General features: G+C 40.5%; 1 protein-coding gene and 1 long non-coding RNA gene across 2 annotated transcripts; both read right to left on the minus strand.

Annotated features, from left to right (window-relative positions):
• Positions 1-5879: 5879 nt before the first annotated feature.
• LOC125515109 (histidine-containing phosphotransfer protein 1-like) lies at positions 5880-10157 on the minus strand. Its single transcript, XM_048680537.1, has 6 exons — positions 9992-10157; positions 9746-9876; positions 9566-9634; positions 7768-7839; positions 6843-6916; positions 5880-6328 (listed from the first exon to the last, which is right to left on the minus strand). The coding sequence occupies exons 1-6, from the start codon at positions 10046-10048 to the stop codon at positions 6297-6299; spliced, it is 435 nt and encodes a 144-aa protein (XP_048536494.1). The 5' UTR covers positions 10049-10157; the 3' UTR covers positions 5880-6296.
• A 1705-nt stretch (positions 10158-11862) lies between these two features.
• On the minus strand, positions 11863-12503 carry LOC125515110. The gene is made up of 2 exons (XR_007286819.1): positions 11992-12503; positions 11863-11898 (listed from the first exon to the last, which is right to left on the minus strand). It is a non-coding gene; the product is annotated as an uncharacterized LOC125515110 (long non-coding RNA).
• Positions 12504-12509: the final 6 nt, after the last annotated feature.

Raw genomic sequence — 12509 nt, forward strand, 5'->3', positions numbered from 1 at the left:
AAATTAACAAAGATGTATAAACTGGAAAATAATGAAATGTTTTTTTTCACCACGACATATATTATTCATTGCTCCTGTGTAGTCACCCCTCTTATACTTAACATCTTCTTTCCCACAGGCAAACATGTACTCTAACGAAGGTTACTACGGAGCCTTCTGATTAAAACATATATGATGGACATGAAGGCGGTGGACACGCATGGAAAGATCAGTTGGGTGACTATAGTGATTCCCTTATATATATATATATACCACAAATCTTTGTCTGACTAGATAGCAAATGCCAGTGCATCATTCACTTGTACCCTTCATTTATACTACTATATATTCCAGTGCCCCACTTCGCCTCTACCCTCTATATATACCACTATGTTCGCACAACTAGGTATCAAATATAGTGCCCCACTTCACTTCTACATGTTTTTTTTGCGGTTGAATCACTTCTACATGTTAGCAGCATTAGCTTCTTAGTATGTCAAGTAGGTGAAACTCACATACAAAGTAGATGAGGAGAGGATGAGAAATGAAAAGAAGATACACAAAGCCGTGGGAATAGAAGACAACGGGAAGAACAGAAGACCAAATGGTTGTGAAAATGTAAGAAATGAACTATTATTATTGATCTTCAGTCTAGTGATCCACTGATCCTGGTTACAGTTCCGTCAAGGCTTTGAGTGTTAAGGTAACCAGTGCCAAGTGGCTCAATGCTATTTGTACTGAATTAATTAGACCACATTGGGAGTACTAACTAGTGAATAATTTCCTACTCTCGTCATGTTTCCTACTCTCTTCATGTCACACTGGAAGCTTACTATCTTCCTGTTGTAACTAGTGTGTCCGAGAAATTATATATACATATTACGAGGTCAGTTTTATGTCTGTTGTTTTACTGGATGACATGACTACTTGGTCTATTCTGCATGTGAGTGCCAGCCTGGAAGAGCCTGAGTAAAGCTGCAAGATGGATGCTTATTGCCGGCACTGGTAGCAAAAGGATCGAGCTACCTTTTTTTTAACTCAAATTATCAAATTAATTATATTTTATTTTCTGGATGAGCCCCCTCTCTTGTTCAAGAGTTTGGATTTCTTTTTATTTTCGCCTTTTTCCAATTTATTTGGAACTTCCTGATTTTATTTCATTTGAATGGTTGCCACCTGTGTGAAACCTCGGTCAATTCATCTGAAATAGTCTTGCAGTGGTTTGAGGGATGAGAGGTAACATACGCATAGTTTCCAACTAAGGTCAACTAAAGGAACAAAATTGGACTATACGTTAGTTAGTTGAATTATTAACAAACTACTCTTTCCCACTTTGTCACGAACACGATGCCAATGCAACTCTTATGCACTCATTTCATGAAAAGAAAATGAATGCTCCACCAACCTTCACTACGTTGAATAATGGTACTATGGCCTTTATATATACTACTCTATGATTACCTGAATGGATAGCATGCTCAGGCGTCTCACTAGCTTTACTTCTGCATATTGGCAACACTAGCTATAGTCTATCATCAAATAGGTGAAACTCATTTACAGAAGATAAGGAAAATGTGTGAGAGGAATAAAAGTGACAAAAACCCATGGAACAGGAGACACCGGGAAGAATGGAAGATCCAACAATTGTAACAAAAAAAAAGCTATGATGAAACTGCCATTGTTTATGTTCTTCACGAAGACGATGTGCACCATCTCTAGTTTTATCAGCACTGTTTTCTTAGTTTTACAATCTAACATGGGTGTTAAGTTCATCGATAGTGGTCAGAGCTAAGAGTCACACTGGCTCGTCAGTGCGTAACTTGAGGGAGGCATTATAATTATAAGGTTAGTTGCATTTCTATTGTTTTTCTGGGTAATACCACTCCAAATACGAGTGTTCATCGTAAAGAGACCAATAAATGCAGTAGCAAGGAATAAATAACAGAGATGTATATATGAATGGATTTTTTTCACTACTCCATGCATTACGCCATTACCAGTCTTATACTTAACATCTTCTTTCCCACATGCTAATCGTGATTACTTGTAGATGGTGCACTTACCCTTCAATCCACGCTAACCAATAACTATTCCAGTGTTACGTCTCTCCTTTTGATTATCTCTAGCTAAACAGCCACTCTGTAGTATTAGTAAGAGGGGAAGTCCCCGTAAAAAAAAAGTAAGATGGGGAAGGGAGCTAAGGATTTACCCGACATGAGATATATATTCAAGGAACCCTAAGATGCTATCCCAGTAAGAATGTGTTGTCGATTCTTCTTATCCAATACTTATAACATTTTAATGATGTCATGTGAATTGCTGGAAAACATGTGAAGTTTATTGTGGCTAACATAATGATGGAAGTTTTGTAAGATACTGGTCCAATCAATTTGTGTTGTCACGTCCCGTTTTCTTAGTGAAGTTGCTATAGAGTGTAACAAAAGACTAATTTTATCGGTCATCTATGATATATATGATGTCTTGACGTGGGGTTTTATGGTCGTGACTACTAACAAGTTTTATAAGGAGCAATCGCCGGCGCGTTTGTTGTATGGCACAACTTTTTACTGGGTAGGAGATTCCATGCAAAAAGCAAAAAAGGAATCTATCACCATGCAACAAGCAAATCTCTAAGTACACACACGAAGAGAAATGTGAAATTACTGACTACACAAAGGAAGAGATAAACAAGATGATATTCGAGCATCTACGGCTGGATACACCAAATCAAACCCCTCAAACGCCCGCGGTCAACCTATGGTAGGAGATTCCATGCAAAAAGCAAAAAAGGAATCTATCACCATGCAACAAGCAAATCTCTAAGTACACACACGAAGAGAAATGTGAAATTACTGACTACACAAAGGAAGAGATAAACAAGATGATATTCGAGCATCTACGGCTGGATACACCAAATCAAACCCCTCAAACGCCCGCGGTCAACCTATGGTAGGAGATTCCATGCAAAAAGCAAAAAAGGAATCTATCACCATGCAACAAGCAAATCTCTAAGTACACACACGAAGAGAAATGTGAAATTACTGACTACACAAAGGAAGAGATAAACAAGATGATATTCGAGCATCTACGGCTGGATACACCAAATCAAACCCCTCAAACGCCCGTGGTCAACCTATGGTTGGATGGTTAGAAGGACAGTCGTATCTCCAGTCATCCGGGTTCAAGTCTCGGTGCTCGCATTTATCTTGGATTTATTTCAAGATTTTCAGCGATGCGTATTCAGTGGGAGGAGACGTTCCAGTCGACTAAGAGGCGCCTACGGTGACTTTGTAAAATCTCAAGATGATATGCTGGCTCAGTCTCTCAGAGGTGCTTATAGGGGTAGGGTGTGCGTGTGTGCGTTTAAGGGGGTGAGTGTATGCGTGCATATATGAGCACTTGCATCTGTACTGTGTTAAAAAAAACATGGTCGCGCTCGGGCGCGTCCATGCATAGTGAACGGTCACATCTCAAATAATCTCTTCCACAACTGATACATCAATTAAGAAACCTCAAATCCATAAAATTACATGCAACGTGAAACCTAATATAAGTGCAGCTCGTCCGACTCCACCGTGTCCGTGTCTAGTGGCCGGTTGCGCCCCTTGGAGTGTTTCTCCGGTCGTCGGTCGATGTGAGGTCAACGGCATCCATCATGGTTGGAGGCCCCGTCAACCATGATGTGTGGATGTGGCGCCCAGTGTTGCAGGCCATCCGTTGAGGCGCCAGAGAGTGCGACTCCACCTCGTCGACGTCTACAGCGAGGGTTGTCGCGACCTCAAGCGCCCTCCAGCTCGCACGACAGGCACACCATGCCATACACTCAGCAGACGGACCAAGGATGGCCATCACCCGCGCGCCAACGAAGGGGGGCGTTTGGATGCCAGATGGAGCACACCGCCTCCACGAGGTAGCGATGACCTGCCTTGCGCCGGATCCATGCACCATTTGGGCGGAAGCGATGGATTCGCGCCGGATCGAGTTCAATAGATGTCGGGCATTCTCCTCGTGGGGGCGGTGGAGCGCACTGCGGACGACTATCTCCTCCTCGGGCACGCCTGAGATGAGGTCCTAGTTCACGGATCAGTTGACGGAGGATTCTAATCCATTGCCTGCCATGCCGGAGATCGCCAGATGGGAGCTTGAGTGTGGAGTGGACTGGAGGAGAGTGGAGTGGAATGGCTAAGGTTTGGTCCAAGGAGCGGATGGGGGCGATTATATGTGGGGTCAGGGTGGGCCAGCGTGGGTCGGTCCCGACATGGCAGACACGTCTGGTTGCACCCGGGCCTCCTCATATCCGCCTCATATTTGGGCAGGATATGAGGGGTGATGGTCAACCTGGGCATTTGAGGCCGGCTTGAGGCGTCCGTCTGGGTCAGGTTTTTTTTGACCGGTCACTGACCGGGTCGTCCATCCGGGCATTTCATGGGGGTTTGAGGCGTCCGGATGTAGGTGCTCTTAGTACATTAAAACCAATTTTGAAGACAAAAAATAGTTTTCTAGCTCAACCATATGTCCTATTCATAATCTGTTTTTACTGTTGGCTTTGTATTGACGAGAGTTTCAACACTAGATCCTATATGAGTATATTTCAACAACAAAAAATTACAAATAGGTAACTAGATATTGTATTCCAGTGCCTCATTTCACTTTTACCCTTTACACATACCACAAATCTTCGCGTGACTAGATAGCAAATGCCTGTGCATCATTCCACTTCTACCCTTCATTTATACCACAATATTCCAGTGCCCCACTTCACCTCTACCCTTTATATATACCACTATCTTTGCCCGACTAGATATCAAATTCCAGTGCCCCCCCCCCCTGCCTCACTTGTACTCCATGTTAGCAGCATTAGCATCTTAGTACGTCAAGTAGGTGAAACTCTCATACAAAGTAGATGCGGAGAGGATGAGAAATGGAGAAAAAAGATACACAAAGCCGTGGGAATAGGAAACAACGGGAAGAACAAAAGACCAAATGGTTGCGACAATGTAGAAATGAACTACTATTATTGATCTTCAACCGAATGGATCTGTACAGCTTCTCTGGTTTAAACTAGTGTATTGATGACCAGTGGTGAGTGTTGTAACCAGTGCCCAATGGCTCAATGCTATTTGTGTTGAATTAATTAGATCGCATTGGGAGTAATAACTAATAGTGATTACCTTCCTGTTCTCATCATGTCACACTGGGAGGTACCTGATGTAACTAGTGTGTCGGAGAAATTATATATACTTATTACGAGGTCAGTTTGATGTCTGTTGTTTGACTGGATGACAGGGCTACTTAGAGCCTGTTTGGATCGGTGTTGCCGTCTGCCAATTCAAATTTTTGTACTGTAGGTCAGTAAAGATGGATGTGATGAAACGCAAAGAAATCAAACTTGTGGGGTAACAAAACCAAATGCATGAACATAGTTCAGATCAAATTACTTAATACACTAGTAGCCCTTTAAATATACTTGTATGCGAACTTGGTGCATTTTTTCCATGTGGATTCTAAAAGTTGAGGCCGGAAGCAGTTAATCTGAAGCCAAGAGAGGAATACTCTTCATATACTCTCTCTGTAGTAAATTCTTGTTGCTCCAGCTAACATCCATTCAGTCAGATCCGAGGCATATGCTGCCCCACCGAGAGTAGGATATCTTCCTGTTAAAGCAACAGATGTTCAGAAGTTGAGGCTCCAACCATTACAAAATGCACGCTTAGCTGCTTGAGTTAGTAGGTTGGTAAGAATGTATGATTAGTTTGGATCAACTTCCATTGTTCCCATTCTAATGCAGACATTCGCACACTTGTTATGTTTAGTTTTTATCGGCTTTAAACATCATCCGCTATAATTGTATATACTGTATAATCTGCAGAGGAAATTATTTAGTTGATGAAAGGTGGTGACTTGTTTGCCTCGTCTTAATAATATGAAATAAAATAGATAGATCAAATCTGTTCTCCACAATGTACCACAACAGTCGGTACACCGATCGACGAGGCACAATATTGTAAAGATTACACTGCAGCTGCATTTCTACGAACAACAAACCGACTAGAACTAAGACACCATATTAACCACCAATAATCCACAAAACAGCTACAGCTGAATTTTTTATTTGACCACTCAGAATTCCAAACGAAACTACGGATGATAACAAAGACATCGATACTAGTAGATGATTAGCTTGCCACCAGACAGCTACAGACCCCACATAAGCAAATGACTCCAAGCTATATAAGCTAGGTTGAGCATGTTCTAGGACTTCAAAGGTGTTGTGCCATCAGAACATGCAGCTCCAGCTTTATCGCTCAAGTCTAGAGTTAAGGATTAAGGCCTGGACCTGCTGGCTCAGCTGCACCAGAAACAGAACAACAGGTTAGTTGCGTAACCCATTAAGAAATGCTTGCAATATAAGAAAATGAGTTTTACTAAGAACTACAGCCCAAACAATTAAACGCAGAGTATTTGCAAGGATGTCCATCATCCAGACAATGAAGCAAGACATGAAGTGTATCAAATATCAATGATGTGATAGGTTGATGCAAAACTATAGTGACCTTTCGAGCTACATTGAAGCTAATATTCATATATAAAAGATATGCAAACCAGTTATCTATCAACAGAGGTTTTCAACTGAGATTTCCAGTAGTCCCAAACACTACTCTAGACAACTTAGTACCTCTGACTCTCTGAGTACACTTTAGCACTGCAAATACTACATTCATCTCATTAACAAGCTTTTCATTTGTTTGGTTCAATGTTTTTCACATCAAGCAAATTTTAGGATAAGAAGTGTCTCCTTCGCATTCCAGTTTTACTACTGTAATGCTACAAAGAGTTTAAGACGAGTTTTTTAAAAGTAGTACCTGAAGCATGTGGCATGAACATGCTGCACACATCATAGAAATCGTTCCTCACAGAATCCAGTGAGTTCAGGCACCTACAAGGAAAACAGTCCAGTAACTTGTGAAACTCCTTCCCATTTGCAGCTCACGAAAGAAACGTGTTAATAATTAGCAGCTCATGAAAAAAACATGATAATAATTAAAAACTACCAAAAATGCTCATCCCATTACAATTTGCCTCCATAGTTTTTTTTCCTCTGGTAGAATTATCGTAACAGCTTATTTAGAGGTCTTATGAATATCACCCTGGAGTCCTGGACATACTTGCTTAACAAGATATACACTTGCGTCCATAGACAATAATCTAACAGAGACAAGGGGTAACTCTAACAAAGAATGACACCTTTATTTTGAAAACTTACATGTAAAAAGGTGCTTGTAACATCAATTGGAAGACTGAAACATCAACAAGTTATATGTTTATTTATTGTATAGATGTGCAATATTCAGAGAAGAAGACAAAACTTAGTTTCCCTTTTATAGCTCTAAACGCTATGATAATTGGGGCATTGCCGTCACTGTTGTAAAGAGAACCCAGCTTATCGCTTCAATTTTTGTTTCTAAATATTCATGGAATAGTGTTCCTACATTTAATACAACATTAGGATATGATTAACTAGAAAATTGTACTAGCGCAGTTATATTCCTAACCCAACAAGCTCAGTGGAGTCACCCAAATCTGTGTCTCTATACAGGCTGAATAAAATGAGTAGTTTACAAAGGCAATGAACATGCAATTGCATCAAAATATACTAACACTAATAAATATGGAAATATGTTACAGTAGATGAGTAGAGCACACTAGGCCATCACATTCAGTATGGAGATTTCAGTAACACAATGAACAAAAATACCATAGTGTGACATAATGATACAAGGTACTAACCCATCTCTGCTCTTCTCCTGACAACACTGATGGAACTGAATGCAGCTGTTCTTCACTCTCTGAGCACCAATACTGCAATATGCAATAGCATACAATCAGAAAGACCCACAAAAACCGCTTTAATGAATGAAAATGAAAATTGCAGTTCTATCTCTTCACTTCAGAATCCTAAGCGAATAGATGTAGCACTATGATTATCTATACCTGAGTTAAGAGGTCAACTAAATACAACTATGAAAGCCCAGTGTAAGCAAAGCAATTTATTTCACCAGAGCATATGCAATATGAAACATTAATCCATCCAATAGAAAATATGTATAGTTTCTCTAATGAAAGTGCTAATCCACGATAAATGACTTTGAATAAGCTAGATATTTTACGAGTAAAGCGGTAGTGACTCATTGGCTTACTCCTCTGATTCCATAAGAATCACATGTATAGACCAAAAACATACATGGACTTTAACTTGATTAGGCAAGGGAACAGTTTGGGCATAATAATATTAGTTTCTAAGGATAATACTATTGATGTATATTAATAATCACACAAAGGCTAACCTTGCAAAACTATCAACTAGTTCGAATGGGATCAATTGACCTGAATATATAAGATAACTCGAGTGTACAAAACCATCCAAGTAATGTGAATGCAGCGGAACATGTTTCTCTGATCTATGTCACGGAATGTTGTGACGATAAAAGAGAGCATGATAATCCTCACCAAATTAATTATAAGAGACCCACGATGTGAAGTGCTACTCTTTGAGCCGCTTGATGTGTGCGGAACATATAATATTTGACAGATCTAAATTATTAAACATGACAATGGCTGAACAAACATGTTTCTCTGATCTATGTCATGGAATGATGTGACGATAAAATACAGTATGATAATCCTACCCAAATTAATTATAGGAGCCCGCACTTTAAAAAGGAGATGAAGTGATTCTTTGAGCCTTTTGATGTGTGTGGAACATATGATGTTTTTTTATCGATGTCGGATCATGACAATGACTGAATGGATTTTTTTTAATCGGCTGGACCACTTACCACAGTACTCATTGAGCTGTCTGGTTCATGGGAAGCAGATCATATTTGTCTGATCCAAATCATCAAACGGTAACAACGGCCAAACAATTTGTCAGATCTAAATAATATAGTAGTATAATGGCCAAACAGTTTGTCGGATGCATATCACACAACAGTACAATGGCCTAATTGTTTGTCTGACCTAAATCATAAAACAATATAACAGACAAACTGTTTCTGGAATGCAGATCATAAAACAATACAATGGCCAATCGGCTTGTCGTATCTAAATCACAAAACAGTACGACGACAAAGTTGTTCGTCGTATCTAAATCTAAATGAGTATAACGGCCAAATGGATGTCACCTCTCCCCAAATAAATGGGAAGATCTACTTGTTGAGCTGCCCAATGTGTATGGGACGGATAATTTTTGTCGGATCTATATGGTAAATCACTGCAACATGCCCAACAGATCTCAGCCCTCCACATATCGACCAGAAGTGGCACTAATACGAAAGAACATCAATATATACTGTTGAGTCGTCCAACCAATGCAGGAAATGGACCATCCTTGTCAGATCTACGACATAAAACACTACAATGATGAAACAGACCGTAATTCTCCCCCAAGATGATTGGACACCTTACCATGTATCGAGCAGGGAGCTAAACACCTAATTTGCACGTCAAGAACCGAAACAATCACGATTCCTATACTGTTGCACAATCACATACAAAGAGGACATGAAAGAAGAAGAAAAGAGCTCACCATGCACTGCTTCCCTTGAGCTCAAGCACAAAACCGCTCACCTTGTCATAGTCCACACATGGCTTGTCTCTGAAAAAACAGCAACCATATCCCCAAGCTAAAAATCAAACTAACCACTCTACACTAATGGTTGGATCACACAACACGGGCGGGCGAGCAAAGGAAAGGAAGCTTGTGTACAGCAGCTTGGCGATCTCGCCGATGATACGCTCGCCGTCCTCGCAGAAGAGTGTGACAACCTTGACGATGAAGTCTGGGGCGCTCCCTTCCTGTAGCATCTGCAGCTCCTGGAACTGATCGTCCAGCAAACCCTAGCCACCAAATAAAGACAAAACAAAACCATCAAATTCCCCGACAAATATCGCGTTACCTATCCACCTAAATGAATTTCCGCATAATTGGCACCAAAATAGTAAATAGCTTTACCGCGGCGAACATGTTGGCCACGAGGGTGTTGAGCTGGTTCAACATCGGGGCCGCCATGGCTACCCACAGCAAGGAGACTAGAGCTACCAAGGAGGAAGAAAGCTAAGCGAGGAGAGGAGAGGACAGGGAGTGAATGGATGGAGATTGGGGTTAGTAGGTGTCGTATATATAGGGGAGTTGGATTGCAAGTCCATGGCCATGGATGGCAATGGACGGCTACCCTTCCTTCTCTTTACAGCTCTCATTTATTATCTCTTTCGTCCTTCCTCATCTGAAAACTGCAACTTTTGATTATTTTCTAGATTGTTTTTTCTTATCATTTGAATGCCCTACTTGATTTGACTGGTTAGACATAGTTTCTTTGGATACCTTTTATTTTCAGAAAAAAAAATCACTACATACCTCTCATGTTCCAGCTTTTACCCATCTGTTTACAGCTAAGTGGATTTTTTTAGTAATGTAATTATTACATTACATTACTAGAGACCGAAAATGACAGCAGTACTCAACAAAGCTATAAAGGTTGGCAAACACTGGCAGATAGTTAATAATACTCTGGTCCAACTGTTGGATGTTGGAGCAAAGACCAGAGAGCCTTGTTGATTTTGTCTGGATGCAATGACCGAATAGCAGAGCTTTGGCTTTCGTATTGGGATCATCTGCCTGGTCTTCGCATTGCATACAACAGCACCAGTCTTTTAATTATCTCATGAAGAATGTACTACGTCCATATATTGGAGAGGAAAGGTTAATGAATTTAGGGGTCCCCTGTTATGTCATGCTACGGCGTGTGGGAGCATACAAGAGCAATGGCAAAATTTGTAAACTACATTGATGGTGCAATCTTGTCATGTGATCATTGCTTCGAACCATGTCTTTCAATTGTTCTTAACAGTGATCTGAGGCATTAAGAAATGAAAATCTCTCCAGATAGAATTGGACTACTAGGAGTTTCTCTCGCACGGCACCAAGTGCTCCCGATTATATACCAAAGTCTGACAAAATAAGGGCATAAACTTCAATGCATAAGAGAACCAGTACCTAGCCAAAGGGGTGCTTACTTCTCATGAGGAGTTCCTGCAGCATGCCCGCAGATTTGAAAAATCCCGCATATTTAAGAGATTGCTAATACAGAGGGAGGACAATCTTTCAAGACAACCACAGTGGCCTGTGACACGAAATGTCTTGAAGTAAGATCCTAAATAAATTCTTAATAGCTCAAATACATGATTAACTATGAATAAATGGTCCATTATCTAAAGCTCTTGAGCAATACAGCAAATCAATCAATCAACTACCATATATGAATAGGCTGGATTTCATAGAGAACAAAAATTAAGACATAATTTCGTTGTCATCGTGTATGCTAACAGATAGCAAAATAAGACAATATTAAGGAAATCGTTAGCTGTTGATCGGCTGGTGAGTAGGGGATTAATAGGTGAACGGCAGTTAATCGGCCAATAAATCAGTTAATCAGATACTCAGTGACCCACCAAGTAGGCATTAATCAGGCACTTAACTGATTTATCAGCCAATATTGTGGACAACGAAATAAAGTACTGAGTTGCGAACCACATCCATGCCTAAATGAAGACAGGAATAGTTCAAAAGCATACAAACCATGGAAGCAAAACATAATGTGCACAAAAATTATTAAATATGCAGGTACAGTTTGTGATCTATTCTCAGGGCAGAAAAAACCTAGACAGCCGATAATTCAGACCATCCAGTATCACATCCAGCTTTAAAAAATTTTGAAGAAAGGACTACAGTCTACAGAACACGCTCAAGGCTCAATATAGTTGTGAAGATATATTTTTTCCACCACTGAAAACAGAGTAGATGCCATCTGGAAGAGCCAGCTTGCATCAGTTAATGCCTAACTCTGTTTGCATGAAGATAGCCTGTGAATGTAACAACTTATATCAATCTAGGCAACAATTTATATCAATCTAGGCATATTGGATACCATGCTAACCGAGGGTTAATATTCTAACCATTTGCTGGTCTTAAATCACGATATAACAGATTAACAACATAGCTTCTTCCATATATACCCGCTACCTTGCCGGGCTGGGCATAAGTAGAACTACATGTAACCCTTGATTGATGCACACCAGAGGAGACTTAGTCTTTGCCAGCCGTTAATCTCTTCAAACAAAGATACTGCAGAAAGAACGCAGATTTTCAGCTTACAAGAACTAGAGCAGGGAACCAACATCCGCATTTATACAAATCTAAGACAAGCTTTTTGGGATGGAAGTAATATGATTTTCAAGAAATGATTGTATATCTTGGACCATATAGAGTTTGAGACAAAACATCCTTTCACAATTAAGCAAATCTTCATTTTGGAACTGGCGCCGCTTGCTGGAAGAATGACATGTACCAGTAGGCTGAGGAATGCCCCTCCACGTGCTTTTGCTTCCCTTAGCTGCGATCACAATCGCCTCCTTCTCTATGTTGGCTTCGCCCCTGATCCTTCCGGCACCACCTCTGAAGGGCAACACATCCA

Source organism: Triticum urartu, chromosome 6 (genome assembly GCF_003073215.2).
Source record: "Triticum urartu cultivar G1812 chromosome 6, Tu2.1, whole genome shotgun sequence".
In the NCBI taxonomy this organism is placed as follows: domain Eukaryota; kingdom Viridiplantae; phylum Streptophyta; class Magnoliopsida; order Poales; family Poaceae; genus Triticum; species Triticum urartu.